This window comes from Macrobrachium nipponense, chromosome 17, assembly GCF_015104395.2.
Source record: "Macrobrachium nipponense isolate FS-2020 chromosome 17, ASM1510439v2, whole genome shotgun sequence".
NCBI lineage: Eukaryota > Metazoa > Arthropoda > Malacostraca > Decapoda > Palaemonidae > Macrobrachium > Macrobrachium nipponense.
In genome coordinates, this window is record NC_087210.1 from 3729720 (window position 1) to 3747486 (window position 17767).

Below are 17767 nucleotides of genomic sequence, written 5' to 3' on the forward strand. Positions count from 1 at the left end.
CTAAGTTGACCTCAGGTAGGTCTAAGGACTCCCGACTTAAGCCTCAAAAGTGGCAAAATATCAATGTGAATGTTAAGAGGGACGAGATTTTCTTTTTTCAGCGACTGCAAATCATTTCAGTAAGTCACTCAGTGCTCCTAGCTTCCGTTTATATTCTGGTTTTGATGCAAGAATAATTTACTTCCTTATCAGTGATGCAATTTTTCTGTTTGAGAAGAAAATGCTATGAAATATGTAAGTAGTATTCCCATACAATATATATATAGTATATACATATATATATATATATATATATATATATATATATATATATATATATATATATATATATATATGTATGTATGTATATATATATATATACATATATATATATATATATATCATATATATATATATATATATATATATATAATTATATATATACCATATATATATATATATATATAATATATATATATATATATATATATATATACTGTCTGGTTACAAAGGGAATTATTTAAATGGACTTGTGTAACAGTAATTCATACTGTAATTGTTTTTTTTTAACTCATTATTGTTCAGAGACATGACTGTGCATAAAAATTTTAATACACTATAAATGTAAGTGAAGTTGTATCTGTATATTTGCAATGTAGCACTGCATGTTAACATAAAAATATAGGCCTAGTACTAAAAATGTAGATCAAGTTTAAATTTATAGTAGTATTTGGTAGCGTACAAATTGCAATATTCGCTGACGTTTAAGTTTACATTTTCATCTGTGAGATAATTTGGTATCACTAGGGCATAAAATTGATAACTTTTCATTTCAAATATAATTGCATGATATGAAGCAATTGTATTACTATTAATCACTTAATATTTAATGTGACATTTTATACAGTACATTCAGAGTGACCTGTAATTTCTAGGAGTGTTTGAGTGATGATTTAAATTCATAATTCTCTGATAATAGATTTATAAACTCAACTCTAGTGAAGGTGTTCTTAGACAAGTTGAATCCTTTTAGCATCTTTTGCCTGCTTTAAATACAGTCTGAAAACAGCAGCAATGATAATCCAATGACTTCAAATGCTATTCCAGAAGGAACTCCCTTTCTGGTGATTTGCACTGTCTAAATTCACCTATGCTCTCATCTGGTACTAATTATGATTTATTTTTCTTTTTTGCCAAAGGCATCACAGAAGCAAAATGAATTTCAGACGTAATTCACAATCCCACTTCAAGATTATGTACTTGAAAAATGTTCTAAAACTATTGAAAATGATCAATAATCAAGTTTTCTTTTACATTATGACATGTACAACATAAAGTTTTAAATGAAATGCTATTACTGATGGCTAAGGTCAGGATTCCCTATTAGCAGCTTGGAACAAGTTGTCCCACCAGGCTTCTCCCAGCCCCCTACTACACTAATTTAGTTAGAATAGATGGTGTGTTAATTAGATCCAAGTGCATGGATTTAATGTCCTTAGTTGTACCCTTATTTGCAACTCTTGACCTGATCTGCTAATTTTTCTTCCACGGTTGCTAGTATTGCATCTTTGTAAGTGGCTGACTTGAATGCTGTCGCCAAGTTACAGAGAAGTGTTGCATCCAAATGATTATTGGCAGATTGTGCTCAAAGTTGTTCATTTATGTCCAGTTCTGTAATGATTATGTGGTGATCAACTCACTGATTTCCAGACCCCAGTTCTGTTGCTTATTTGACGACTTTGTTTCCTTGCTGTATCATCAACGTGAAATTCTAGCTGCTTTTGTTTACAAAAAAAACAGAAATTTAGTTTAAATGGAGAGAATTCATGTGGAAATACAATGTGCATTCAATGCACTAGTGGCTGAAATGATTAGATTTATTTCCTATACTTTTGCACAATTCAGTAATGTAGCGAATGATGTTTCCATAATGCACTTTGGAGGTAATACTGCACCTTTTTCTTTTGCTGCTGACTTGAATATGTGAAAGATAAAATCATATTGTCCCAGTGATGGCTGTAAGCTATATGTCTAGTCATTTTTCTTTTTTGTGCATTCTACATTTTCTGAAATTGATAGTGTTTACATGAGTTTGTCATACTAATACGTATTGCAGTTCAAAATATAATTCTATTATGCCAAAAAGTAAAGGTTCTCCTTGTGCTAATGCTTGGCATGTTTGTCTTTGAACAGTGCGTAAGCTGATGGATTAACTTTCAGGAATCTTAACAAAAGTTCTCAAAATTTGGTAAACAATGTGAAAAAAGCCTCCACTATATATTTTCTCAAATTCCTTTGCTCTTATCCTAATTATAAGTTGCTCTTACGCTTTAGTTTTGTGCTTTTGGATCATCTAACACAGGGGCTAAAATGTCATAAAACTGTCCGTTTGGAAAGATATGGGACAAAACAAATATTTTAACCAAGAATCAAATGATTAGTACATACATATGTATACACACAGAACCTTAAGCTATATTTATCACTAAAATATATTTTTATTTAATCTTAAATTTCATGTGTGACCCTGGCCTGGTGAAAAGCTGAAATATAATACGTACGTTAGTTGGCAAGTTTGAAGATCCTCATAAATGTTGGAAATGTCCTCCACAAAGTTGCTAGACAAAACAGAATAAAAAAACTGGAAACATGTGATAGAATAACTTATATGCATCCTGAAGCTTATGTATGTAAAGTTTAGTACACTATTGGAATATTGTTATTGCATCTAGTAACAAGTTTTATTCCTTTTCATATACTGTTAATTTTTTAATGTAAATAAAAACGTATTGTACAAAATTTTTTGTGACCAAGGAGCATACAAAAATTTTGTGTCTCATAATAGCAGACTTTGTAATAAACAAAATCCCTAGGATAATTGTCTTGAATCTCAAAATTATGGAAGTGACTATTATAATAAAAATGTGAATCTTATAAATAGCATTTATATGAAGTACTGTATTGCCTTTTGTGTAACAAAGTTAGCATTAACTGCTCTTAATCATCTCTTTTGTTTAATTTGTGCAACTTATATTTACAAGGGCAGAAGTCACATTGCATTTTGCCATTTTAAGAGGCTCGTGTTGTAGGATTTTTGAAAGTATAATATGGCTGGAAAGCTTATAAAAATGCTTTCAGGTGTGTGTGTGTGTGTTTTTCTTTGTGATTCACATCAGAGCTACGTATTTTAATTTGCTTATTATTGGTATACATAATGGTTTAAAAATGTGATTATTCCCAGTTTACTCAAGATTGAATGAGCTAGAATATAATAGAGTAGAGCATACTTAGATAATTTAAAATATTTTATCATTTATACACATAAGAAATTTACTACCTTTCAAAATTAAGAAATTGTGTAACCTGTTTCTGTATCACTCAGCTACAACTTATGCTGCATAATTAACACTGTAAAACTAATTATATTAAATTCTTTGTCAGGTGAATCCGCGCGCGGAACTCCTTCCTCAGAGCATCGCCAAGGATTAGAATCCCGCACTCGCCAAACACCAGAACCAACTAAACTTACACAGGGTCCCCTAGTAGGAACTCCATTGTCCGCCATTAGTTCAGATGCAAAGTCTTACTCTCAGGAGCAACCAAAGCTACCCACTGCCACAACTGTAGATCCTAAGGTTGACGATAAGCCTGTTGAAAAGAAAACAGACTCGTCGAAGCCAGCAGACATTAAGGCTGCTGAACCAAAAGTTCCAGAAAGTAAGGCCCCAGAAGCAAAACCCCTAGATATTAAGGCTTCAGAACCTAAGCTAGAAACTAAAGTCCCTGGAAGTAAGCCTATAGATTCTAAGGTAGAACCTAAGCCAAGTGAAACAAAAGTCCCTGAGGCAAAGCCTTTTGATACCAAAGTAGAGCCCAAAGTAGCTGAAGTTCCAGAACCAGAGAGTAAACCTTTAGATTCAAAGGTAGACCCAAAATTAAGTGAAACCAAAGTCCCAGAGGTTAAACCAAAGGTAGACACAGATATAAGTGAAAGTAAGCCCTCAGAAGTTAAACCTTTTGATACTAAATCTGATCCCAAAGCAAGTGAGACAAAAACTGATGCCCAGCTTAGTGATACCAAGATAGAGCCTTCTTTAAAGGAAAGCAGCACACAAGAGCTAAAACCTAGTGAATTTATGACAAAAGAACCAAAGCTTGATGATTTTGATGCATCTGATTCCAAACTTGCTGAATCCAAGGCTCCACAGCCCAAGCATTCAGAGTCCTCTTTTGACAAGGATTCTGATCCAGCTTCTGATCTTAAAAGTTCACAGTCACCGCAGCCTCATCAGCCAATTCAGCAAGTCCCTCCTAAACCACCTGCACCTTCACAATCTTCACCTGTGGATATTTTACCACCTTCCTCAGGTATTTTTTGTCTTGATAGCTCACATGACTCCCTTTCAGATGAAGAAACCCCCATAACTGCTTCCTATAATGTTCAAGAAAGAATGTCTTCTCTTGCAGAACCAATTACCATTAGTGATGTAGAACCAGCAATCCTTAAGCGCTGTAGTCCTATTTCACCCAGTTACCATTTGCCAGAAAATGCTTTAGATTCTAGCTACACTTCTGCTTTGCATGTTACTGACCTAGCTAATGATAATTCTTTTTCTGTAGATAATGATTCTTCTGGCTATACTTCATCTGTTATGAATCAAACCGACAGAGAGTCTCCATTATCATATGAAAGAGATTTAGATTCAATTTCACCAGTGTATGAAGATTCTCATGTTGCACGAGCATCTCATGAAAGTATTCAGCCCTCATTTTCCATGCACGACCAAAGTGGTGACGATGATGATAATGATAGACACTCACCATCAGTTTTTTCAGATATAACATCCACGAACTCTCAAAGTACAGATACCCAATTGCCACCTTTAGCTATAGAAAAGGACAGTGCCCATTCAGATTTTTCATTTTCACTGCATGTCAATGCATCTTCTACACCTACATCTCCTTTCCAGTTACCTTTGTCTCTTACACAAGATCAAGAGAATGACCAGCCTGAGCTCGAGTTGCATGCCTCAGCAATCAGGTCATCTTCACCAGCCAGTGAAACATGCATGTCAGCAACATCTGTGGATGATATTCAGGACTCACAAGTAAACACTGAAAAAGATGATCATTCACAAGGTGTCATGCAGATTGAATCTCTTGCTATGTCACAAAACAACACCGATGGCATGCCCCTATCAAGCAAAATGGACAAATTTACCCCACCTTCCCAGCCTAATGAGAACACAGGAGACTCAATTAATGAATATATTCTGGCAGATCAAATTGAGAATCATGAAACAGACATTGAAAACCATGAAGAGGTAGACATTAAAGATGACAGTCATATGCTCTCAGTTTCTGTTAAATGTAATTCCTCAGCTGCTAATGAGAATGATGACCAATCATTTGTCTCCCTTAATAATGAAGAACCTTCTATGGAGAGTGCCGAGTCTCCCAAATCACCAACTATTGACACGGAGTTTATGATCAAATTTAATGACAGTCCTCTATCACAATCTGTCACTGAAGATATTCTATCACCTTCTGTACATGTAGATGTACAGTCTTTCTCAGAAATCAGAGCTGATTCTCCATTACAGTATGGAACTTCTGAAACTCTTGTAAATGACCATGACGAAATATCCTCCAATGAACTGAAAGAGGATCTAGCCATTGTTTCACATGACACAATTACACTCTCGTCTGTAGGGGAATGCAGTACTGATCCATTCCTAGAAACCCAAGAGCCTCTTGTACAAGAGAAAGATCAAGCAGGAGAGCTATTAAAAGAAAGTAATCAGTTACCCACTGCAATTGCTGATATTCATCTATCATCACAAAAGTTTGAGGATGCCAAGTCGCCTTTTCAAGATGAGCAGGAAGAGAGTACATCTTTGAATCAGACAGATTCCCTGCCATCTTACAAAGAAAATGATGAGGAATCTCTTTCACCAGTTGAGGAGAGTAAGTTCCAATTCCAGATTGAGGAAAATGATGCCTTAGAGGAAGCACAATCATTGCTTCAAGAAAATCGTGCCACATCTCCAAATCATGAAGATAAGGTTTCACTGTCACATGAAAGTTTAAATTCATCACCAGTTCTACTAGAAGAAAAAGGACTTCCTCAGAGAAGTCCATCAATAACATCTGAAACTGAGAATGCCCAATTATTTTTTTCAAATGACAATTCACAATCTCATAAGGATGAAATCTTTAATCCTGAAACAAAGTCCCTATCTCCAACTCAGTATAATAATATCTTGGAAGATGATAATGTTGAAAGTTTTGTGCATACAACCCAGCAAGAAGAAATCTTACATAAAGAAGAAACTTTGAGGTCTCTATCTCCAATTCAAAAAGAAGTATCATATCAACAGGATTATCAAGAACCTTTATCCTCATCTTGTGAAATATTAGATTCAGATGCACTTGACAATAAGTCCCTCTCTTTAGCAGAGGATACTCAAGAACCACTAGTAAACAACAGTATGTTGTCCCCACCAAAACCATTTGAAAATGAGGCACTGTTTTCTCAAGAATGTTTTAAATCTACATCTCCGGTTCAGACTGACCAGGTTTCATTTTCTCCCGGAGACAAAACACATGTATATGAACCTCCTAGTTCATCAGCTCAAGACACCCTAGTCTCTTTAGGAAGTCTAAGGTCCACATCTATGGAAGATGTAAATGAAATTCCAGTCATTCATAGAAGCCCAATGTTATCTCTAAGCAATGATGATGAAGCCTTACTTGAAAATGAAATCCAGGGTGAATCCTCTTCTGTTTCACTCTCAGAAGAATATGCTATCTCTTCATCACCAGTCCAGGATGAAAATATCTCAATTTATCCTGAAAATTTAAGATCTCTGTCCCCAGCCCAAGAGAATAATACTTCACAGGACAACAATGGGCCTTTACCCACAGTTTTTGATGCACAGACTTCACCTCTAAAAGCCATATCTAAATCTTCATCACTGGTTGAAGACGAAGATTCACTTCATAGGGAAACCAGTGATTGCATTACGGAGTCTTTTCCCACACAAGATACAGAACATCCCAATTCCTTACCTTCTTTACAGATGGAAAGTATCCTACCAAATAATAGATCCTTGTCTTCTCCATTAGTGCAAAATGATCAGATGTCACCTTCATACACAGCCAGCAGTTCCTTAGAGTTCCAAGAGGATCAAAGTTATATAACCAATGGAAACCAGATGCCTTCATCCCCAGGTCTGGATGATGATAGCCCCATTTCTCTAGTTTCAGAAGAGAAGAAATCACTCTCCCGTGAAAATTCTCAGTATCTGTCTCTATCTAAGGATGACCAGATCATAGTACCTCTAAATGAAGATGTAGAGCAAGAACTGCTTCCTTCCACACACCAACACTCCAAGTACTCACTCCAACTTCATGAAAACATAGATGTTAATAATACTGAGAGCAAGGCAATTTCTGTTCTCACTGAAGAGGAAAAATTCATATCTGACAACAAAAATATGGATTATTCATCACCAAATCAAAAAGAGGTAGCCTCACATACAAATAGCTTCTTGTACACTTCAGAGGAGCCTCGTCTTCTACAAGAATATGTTAAGTCTTCATCACCAGTTTTGGATAATGAAGATACACATGCCCAAAATGTTGAAACAAGCCCACGGGATAATGAAATACTGTCCGATGGGCACAGTTCGTTAACAGATGTCCATCATGATGTCAGTGTCATTCTTTCTGAAGATAATTCCAGATTTTCACCTACACCTGATGAGGAGAATATTTCACTAGGGCATGAGAGTGCAACATCCTCAATTAAGGCAAAGGAAGAGATCATTCAGTCATCTGAGATACTGGGTCATTCATCTATGCCTTATGGAAGTGAAGTCTCTTATAATGAGGAAAATATATCTTTAGCTTTAGTTGAAGATGATCAAGTTGCAGTTTCACGAGAAAATTTTGAGTCTACCTTACCCATCCTACAAAGCAACACTTCATTATCTCCTAAGAATGAAGATACTTTATCTGAAACTCATAAAGATGAAAAATCATTTCCACCTTCACCTCAAGAAATTATATGTTCCAGTGATGAAGATGAAGTTACTTCTTCAAATCAGGATAAAACATTTTCATTTCCTGTTCAAGTTGAACAAGCACCTCATTTACCAGAGAGTCCCAGGCCACCATCTCCAACTGACGAAGATCAGGTCTCACTCTCTAGTGAAAACATGGAATCTGCCTTCCATACTTTGAAGGAAAATAAATCTGCTTTTGATGATGACAAACTCTTCATGCAATCTTCATCTCCTGTAGACAGTAACTTGCCTCCCAGTGAGAGTTTTGTCCCATTATCTGTCAACCTTGATGATCAGGTCCTGTTGTCTGATGAAACTACTAAAGACTCATCCCTTACTCAAATAAACCAACACGTATCAGAAGAAAACAAATCTGTGTCTGTGGTTAATGATGATATCATTTCTCCACCCTGTGACAGTGAGAATAATTCTTTATTGTCACATGATGAAGATCAAATGACACATCTTCAGGAAAGTGCTGCTCAGTCCTCATCTTCATTCCACTTTGACCAAAAATCTTCCCTAGTCCAAGAAAGCCAAGACTCATTTGAAAATGATGCCATTGCATCTACTTTGGTCAAGGAAAACCAGATGACACCATCTTATGAAAGTTTAGAATCATCTTTTGCAGACTTTAATAATGACTCTTCTTCCATGACTCTAGCAGATGAACAGTTGCCTCCTCTTGAAAATGTAGAGAAACTTCACCCAGAAATTGATGATGAAAATACCCTTGAAGTTCACAGTTTACCATCAATCCAGATTGAAGATAAGTTATCTATTAATGATGATAATATGAGCGTAACTTCAGTTGAGGATGTATTTGTTCAGTCTCAGAGGGAAATAGTCCAGTCATCATTTTCTTTTTCTGATGATGCCCAGGCACCAAGCCAGGAGGTTCACCAGCAAAAGCAATTATTAGATTCAAAATCTAAAGTTCAGATGTTATTGTCTGCAATATCTGATACTGAAACCTCAAAACCAGGACCTACTGTTTCTTTGAAAAATTATCCTGATAACAATGGACCAGCAGCATTGCCACTGAAAAGTGAACTCTCTCTTACAGGTGAGGATCACCTTGTGATGGAAGAGGTAATAACAGCTTCACAAGTTCAAGGTACCAAGTCGTCTTTTTATGGCAATGTCCAGTCTTTATCCTCCCCACAAGAAGTTGATATTTTCAGTTACAACAGCGAATCTGAAAAGAGACAGTATTTAGAGAAGCCTGACTCCCAAGATGATTACAACAGCGAATCTGAAAAGAGACAGTATTTAGAGAGGCCTGCCTCCCAAGATGATTACAACAACGATTCTGAAAAGAGACAGTATTTAGAGAGGCCTGACTCCCAAGATGATTACAACAACGATTCTGAAAAGAGACAGTATTAAGATCCTGACTCCCAATATTATACAACAAATCTGAAATAGCAGAATTAAGAGAGGCCTGACTCCCAATTCTACTATCTCTATTACATATAAAATCTATACTCTATTTTAGAAGGTCTGAACTCTCTCTAACAATTTATCATCTTCCATACTATCAATCGATTCTGAAAAAGACAGATTTAGAGAGGTCTGACTCCCAAGATGATTACAACAACGATTCTGAAAAGAGACAGTATTTAGAGAGGCCTGACTCCCAAGATGATTACAACAACGAATCTGAAAAGAGACAGTATTTAGAGAGGCCTGACTCCCAAGATGATTACAATAACGAATCTGAAAAGAGACAGTATTTAGAGAGGCCTGACTCCCAAGATGGTTACAACAACGAATCTGAAAAGAGACAGTATTTAGAGAGGCCTGACTCCCAAGATGAAATACAAGAGAGCGGACACTCCTCTTTGTCGTCTCTCCATGAAAATCTGAACTCTCCCTCTTCCCTCATTGAAAACCTTCCCTCGTCTTCATCTTCTCTCCAGGAAGATGATTCTATTTTCAACTTCAACTCATCTGTTCAAGATTATGATTCTTTCACTCATTCCTTATCTTCCATACCAGAAAGTGACAATAATTGTTCACTTTCTCCAACTCATGCTGTGGATCCATTTTCACCTAAAAAGGAGCACCTGCAAGTAGAACTATCTCTGTCCAATAATTTCAGTCCAGATATGAATGAGAGTGTTAAACTAGTTCACGAAAATAGTAGCAGTTCTAGCAGTTCTAGTGCAACTTACGATGCAAATGGATCAAAAGAGGAAGATATGAAAAGCAACAACTTTTCTGCAGAGCCTCAAGGTGGAAGTGATCAGAAACATATTGAACCTTTCTCAATTGAGGATAAAATGAAGAACTTAGAATCTCAGCTTAATGGCCTTGTTTCAAAAACAACCCTAGCTATTCATTCAAAGGAAACAGATTATAGTGCACCTAGTGACAATCAAGATTTTCTTTGCACCTCTGATGCAAATATTCCAAGTTTCTTTGAACAACAGAAACCAGAATTTGAATTGCATGGTTTTGACAGTGAAGGCAGTATCAGACTAAGCCGCCATGACACTCATGAAATTTATGCCAAACCTTCAGAGAAACCTGAATTTGAGAAAGACATGATAACTACAGAAAACTCTGCAGTGAGTACCTTGCTAGATTCTGTGGAAGTAAAGAAAGACACTGATGTAACACGTGGACCTTTTGATTCTTATGATAAATCTTTTAATGATGAATTTATTCAAGTCAGTAAGATCAAGTTACAACAGCTAGAAAAATTTGATATTAATGAAATTGAAGAAGAAAGTCCAAAATCTTATGATCATGAAACAAGTCCTGAGGGAAGACTTCAAGACTATCATGTGCATGATGTAGCTAACACTTTAGAAGACTTTTCTGATCACAGCACCCCAAAGAATGTCATGCCTGACAATAATGGTAAATTAACTTATGACTATGATTTCAAGTTTATAGATCATGCATCAGAGAGCCATGCTGGATATAATGTTGGTGGAGATTCTTTTATGTCTAGAGAGTTCCAAGAAAAGAAGTTTGATTCTTTCATTGAAGATTCAAAGAGTAAACCCTTAGACCAGAAATACTTAACTGAAATGACAGCAGTGGAAGGTTTTAATCCATTCAGTAATCATGCTGACGTTTCTAGTTTTGAAGTTTCACACAAAGAAAATACCAGAACACAGTTAGATAATGTAGATATGAACCAAAGTACTATTGAGAAACCTAAACCTTTCGAGCTGAACACCGCCGAGTCAGAACCTAGTTATTTTCATGCGACAAACCCTTTCTCTGAAGATGGTATGTTCATAGATTCAACCAACATTTCTGCAGAGAGAGAACATTCTTCCAAACAGTCTCTCTTTGATGAAAGCTTGCATAAACCATTCCTCCTAAAAGACTCTGACAGTTTTAACCAAAGCAACAGCTTTCTAGGCCAGTTTACTTCTGGATTTCAGGAAAAAGTAGCAAATGGCGCTGGATTGGTTGGACAAAGTGAAAAGCTGGAGAGTAAACTGAATCTTGATGCAAAGTCTGTTAGTGCAGACTCTTCCCTACAAAGTCAGTCTTCTTTTGAGGTGGAAGAAGAAGGGGCACTTTATAATATCAATAATCCATTTGAATCAAGATCAAGAAGTCATACATCAAACTTGCATTTTGGAAATGATGAAGACAGTAAAATGAAAGTACACCAACATGAACACTTCTTAAAAAATGAGTCCTATAACGTTGATGACCAGTTGGAAACGTCTGCAGCAGCTTCAGGAACTTCAGTGCATACTGCTGTTGAAAGCAGCAAAACAAATGATGTGCATGTAGAAGCTATGGCCCCTCGGGAATTCGAGTACCAAAAGCAGTTTGATGATAGTATGGCATTAATTAGCAATTTGCCAGTGCAGAAAAACTTAGAACCATCACCTAGACTACGCTCTATATCCTCCTCCTCCTCCTCCTCCTCCTCCTCTTCGTCTTCTAGTTCATCTTCTGAATCATCATCCACTGAACATTCATTTAAACCTTTTCCAGGAAAAAACAGTACAGATGATAAATCACAACGTGCAAATATCAACTATTCAGAGACTGTGCCTTATACTACCCCAGAGACAGAAAGTCATGAACCAAGTAGCAGTCCTTGGGATGTTTCCTCTCATGCTGGCATGTAGAATTCTATGCAAACTCTCTTTCCTAGTCTTCCCTGTTCTTGGGTGTTCATGGGAATGTACATAAATTTGAATATCTTAGAAACTTGAAATTCTCACAGATAACAAAAGGAAATGAAAAGTGAAGAAAACACAAGGCTTAAGTTTTCTCAGGTATGGTACATATAGCTGCTTATGATGCACACACTATTAACAGTAATAATTATGAAGCAGCTGTTAATTTGATTATTTCTGTCTGACTAATTTCTTATTGAGTGATATTGACAGTGACATAAAGTTCATATCCAATTCCAATTCTGACAATAAAAACTTTACTAACGAGTCCTTTTTTCAGTCTTCCATAAATTTTAATCTACAAGCCCAGTTTTCTTTAGTAATCATCATTTGAAGTAGTTTTTGAGCATACTGAACTGACAGTTTTCTTAAGTTTATCCCAGTGAATAATACAAAGAATGATCTTTGGTCAGTAGACCACAAAACAGCTTGCAGAGCATGCTCTTATGGAATGAGGGTAGTCATATCCAGCAGTTACACTGCGATTGCTGGAAATGTTAGGAATGTCAGAAACTTTTTTTGGTTCTCATGTCCTCTTAGACTCTATGCTTATACTATGTGATTATCTTCCATATTTTCTTCCATGAGCATGGTGGGAATTCAGTGGCTTTGATCAAACTGTACATATACGGTATATAATTTCTGGAAAATGTGTTGTAGAATGATATATAGAAATGCACCCAAATTTATCTATGTAGGAAATTATATGGGTACATCTTTCTGGGTGTAGTGGTGATAACTTGTTCTTGGGGAACTGTAGCTTTCAATTTTTTACTAATGCTTATACATTCTTAATACATTTTCATTGCATGGGTGGTGGTTCCTTACAGGTGCGGTTGATCCTATGTCTATGTCCATGTTTGGCTCTTTAAATGGCATGAATGGCAAGAGTTCTGGCACTCCATCTCCTACCAAGCCTGAAGGGCCTCTTCCATCCTCTGAGCCTTCTAAAGAATCCACTGGTCCCGAGTCAAAACCTGGAGCTGTTCGAAGTATCCCAGGTACTAATCTACGATGCCTTGATGACCCTTCCTTCATGTTTGACCAGCCTAGTCAAGCAGCAACTAATTCTCCAAAGGCTGGCGGCTATAAGGTTCTTGAAGCTCCTACTACGGAGGCCTCTCAACAAAAGCCAGGGGCTTTTCGTGTGCTAGAGGCCCCAGAAGCACCATCGGATATCAAGGATCTTCCTGACCAGTCTCCCTCGAAGCCTGAAGCCCCCGTCAAACCTTCTCCTTATAGAGTTTTAGAAGCCCCACTTGAACCAACAGCTAGACCTAAAGGGTCCCCTTATCGAGTTCTAGAAGCACCCGATGCTCCTTTTTATCCTCAGGCCCAGACTGTGGGGGCTCCACAAGAGTCTAAACCTCCCTCTCTTGTATCTCCCTCTTCTGGTAGGGCTGTAACTGATGCGCTTGATAAGGCACGCAGTCGGTTTGACTCCTTTTGGGGTGGACCAAAAGATAAAGATCCTCCCAGTCAAGTCTAGGTGCCCAAATTCACTAGCCATGTTTTAATTAAAAATTCAGATATTCATGAAGATGGATTACTTTTATCCTATTATCAAAGTTAATGAAGTCTATTTTGTGGTTCATCTTCATGAGTATTTTATTATCTCAAAAATGTGCTGTTATAAATTATTGTATAAAATGTTTATGATTTAATATATTCATCAAATCCTACTGAGTCTCATGTTTGTTATGAGTCAGTACTACATGAATAACAGCATATTTGAGGTATATAATTTATTGAGGAAACCCACAGGTCATCATTTCAGCCAGATGTTTATTCGCAATACTCATACTATTTTTGTTAGTTGTCATAGATGCTACTTACCTCTCCAGACTTAACTCAAGGCTAAGCAGTATAGTATTTCCTGTGGGTTTTTCTTATACAAAGCACTTGCTAGTAGGCTAAGATTGTGAGATTGTTTATAAAATGGCCTTTAAGGCCAGTTTTAGTTTCTGTATGTTTAGCTTTTATCGAAAATGTAAGAATGGAAAGTATGCCAGAATCATGATGTGTGCAGGGAATGCCAAGTCTTACCCAAGATTCCTCTCAGACTCTGAGTCGGATTCTTCTCATATCAGTGAGAAATCACAGAGAGAAGGAGAATGATATAAAAACTTCATTTTGTCCTGTAGCTAACTGTATTTTTCACTCCAGACTACAGATGTAATTAACTGATAAAACTAGTCGATGACAGAAGAGGTAAGATGAAATCTTTTTTGTTAATGGAGAAAGTAACTTGATTATCTAACTTGTATTCTTTAGATATTAAATATAATGAGGTTTTGGGTTTGGGAAATTCAAAGTGAATAATATACAAAATTAGGAGAACAAACAAAACTTCAAGAAAATTCAAGAGGCTAATAAAATACGGGTATTACTGATAACTTCGAGCACGAAGCTGCAAATTTTTCAAATCGCATGACCTTCAAGCAACATTTAAATTGAATACGTATGTAAAGGCATTTGGTTATTCTCACGTCTGCTTTGCATTGTGACATTCACTCGATCTTTCATTATGAGTCAATGAAGGTTTATGCCCCTGCACTGAAGCAATTGGTGGAAGCTATGTTAAACGAAGAAACTTTGGTCTTACTTGGCATTTCATCCCAGCCTTAATTATAATGCCTATATGCGATTTAGGAATCTGAGGATAGTGATATTCTGATCTCGCTCATCAGGCATCTTGTAGTGAATCTCAACGGTGCAACATTTACATAATGTATCGACTGAATTTTAATTAATGCTGTGTATATGAATTATTCTGCCGTTGTGAACTTGTCAATTTCCAGGCATCTTGCATATTTTTTTTTTTCATTAATACCAAAGATAATTACTAGCAGTTATTCAAACTTATGAAGTGGTGATAGGTGAATAATATGTTGTTTCCCAGATAATTAACTGCCATGGTTTGATGATGATAATAGTTTTGAAGGGCAAATCTATTTATATTGTTATAATTAGTATAGTGTTGGCCAATTGCTGTACTGTACTGGGATTGGTCTCTGGTAAAGTTCACCATTAATGTTTTATGTCCCATGGTGATTATTTTATAGTTTTATATTTCATTAAGCTTATTTTTATATTTTGGGGATTTTTCTCTAGGATTGTTCCATTACATTCCATAAAGCCTTAAGGACTAGTAATTTCCTTGCTTTGAGTCATATTTTGTACTCTTGATTTTGTTTCTCTCATGTTCCTGTCAGCCAGTGTGTGAAATTCAGTTCCATGGAATCGTCTAAAGTGTCTTCGTTTTATTCTGTTCAGTGCCACATCAATTAGACATTTTAAATACTGGTGCCATTTCAGAATCTATTTAGTATTGGTATACATTTACACTTGCTTCTAGCAAAATAAAAGCGACTTGACTGCCTGTGTTACTCTGCAGCAGCAGCAGCACACTCATACATACGTACTGGAGGTCTTTCTTCCATCTCTGCTCTTTTTATGAACGCAAGTGAAAATGCAGCCTGTGCTAAAAGTGGCTACAATTATTGAGCGTCCTCTGAAGTTGGAGGGATAGCTAGCTTATTGAAACCCTAACTCTGATACATGATTATATATACTATTAGACAACACATTTAGTTCCCGTCCTTAATTGTTATTTCCAATAAAGTTTTTTATCATTTGCTTCCAGTTAAAATAACTTTATTGGGGCTACAATTACAAAGTCAATATTTCTTTTTACCCTTAACCATTCTCCTCGCTTTTTGGATTAGAAGTTTATTAGTGCTTGACTACGGTTTATATTGATTATTTCAAGTAAATGGAATTATGTACTGAAGCCTTATTCAAAGGGTCAAAACTGCCATGTAATTTCTGACTATCACCATGGGCCGTTGCCACTTTTTTTCAATAAGGACGCCGTTAATGCTTCTAGTCAAAATTGTTTATTCATTCTTTGCATAAACTGCAGGTGTCGGTGTCAGATACAACTTCACCCGAAAAACTCATTTATGATAGAATTCCAGCATAAAAAAGAAACCAACACAAAAACACAGACATAAACCTATGAATGAAGGCATGGTTGTCAAGCCTCATATGATAAGAGATTCTTTGGCAAATGGGATCTGTGATTATTTTTGCAGTACACAATGATGGTAGTACTGCTGATGGAATTGAATGGTAGAGTATTAATTATGTGTGAATAGTTGTTGAATATTTCTAGTATAATATTTAGCAGATTTTTTATTAAATATGGTTATTCCCTCGGTGATGAGGTTTCTTATTTTATAGGCATCATATAAGACTTGATAATGTGACTGAATTCAAAATATAGAAAGGAATTCAAAGGTGAGCATGTTTGTGGCTGGACTCCTTAAGTTGTGAATCTGATCTTTGCTGTATGTACCCATAGCACAGACCCTTACATTAAATGTACAGCTTCAAATGAGTTTTTATTTTCATTCACCTCCTCCTCAATTGTCTTGTATGAAACGTCTAATCTCGTGTAAACAGGAACAATCTCTCCCAAATGAAACGAAAAATACTTAAAATTCTCTCTAGGTAAATTAGTAATGGCAGTAGTAATATTTGTAATGATACTGTATAACTAATCTTGTTTTCAATATAGATTACACAGGTACATTGGCAGAATGAATCATCTAAATAAACTCTAATCTCAAGAGGATAAGCAGAGTAAAGATTAAATTCTTGAGGACATGCTTAGGGTCAACAAGGATTATTTGTCATTTTACCGAATGATGTTGCATATAGGTCAACATTAAAATAGCCTCAAAGGCAAGAAGACCCTTGCAGAATTTAGTAAGAGGACACTACTTGAATGCCGGTGAACTTTCTGATTATAATCATAGTGATGTTGGACTGAGTTTGTCTTCTGTCCCATGGGCATGCAACCAGTTGTTTTATGAAATCAGCGCTATTGCCTGACTGATCCAAAGCTAGGAAAAAGTCTGACCCAAAATGACCAAAATGATGGCGAATGTGAGAGCTCTTTATGTGTGTTGTACAGGAATTTGTTGTTAAGTTTGAGAAGTGTACAACAATGCTTGTTAAAGAGGTATCCATAACCAAAGAAATCTGGGAACATTAATTTCCAGAAGGCCTCCTGCTGGCTTTATACCAAAACTAGGCCATTTTCTACCACGATCTCTCTGCGCTCTTAAAAAGTAAAGGAATTCCGTCAAACTAAAATGGATTTGGAGACAGCATTCAACAGCAACAACTAAAGCAAATTAATTTCCCAAGTAAGGAGAAAGTGAAAAAACAATTTATCCATTTTAGCTGGCAAATGCTCTTTTGTTTGTGACAAAGTTGGCAGCAGACGTGAGCCACTACAGCAATTCTTTTAGAAGAAAGGTAAAGCAAAGAAGACAATGTGTTTACTCTTCCCTACAAGGAAAAAGGGCATAGCAGAAACAGATTCCACGGAAGCCAATGTACAAGGATAAACCTGCTTCGGTTATGATAAGCAAAATGCATTGAGTACTTTTAATTTTTAAGGGAAGTGAGACCCAACTGTTGCCAAGGCCTTGGTCCAAGAAAGAACTTGTGAGGTTGAGGTAGCGCAAAGGAAGCGCCCAAAAACTA

The 17767-nt window shown here is 36.3% G+C and overlaps 1 protein-coding gene across 50 annotated transcripts in view; it reads left to right on the forward strand.

Moving 5' to 3' along the window:
- LOC135196123 (titin-like) overlaps positions 1–16610 on the forward strand; it is an 856828-nt gene extending 840218 nt beyond the window's left edge. For 49 of the 50 annotated variants that reach the window (XM_064222602.1, XM_064222614.1, XM_064222618.1 and 46 more), the window contains 2 exons: positions 3421–4347; positions 13039–16610. In XM_064222602.1, coding sequence (XP_064078672.1) covers positions 3421–4347; positions 13039–13697 — 1586 coding nt within the window. In that variant the 3' untranslated portion in view covers positions 13698–16610. The remainder of the gene's footprint in view (positions 1–3420; positions 4348–13038) is intronic. The other variant, XM_064222640.1, reaches the window with a different exon arrangement.
- Positions 16611–17767: the final 1157 nt, after the last annotated feature.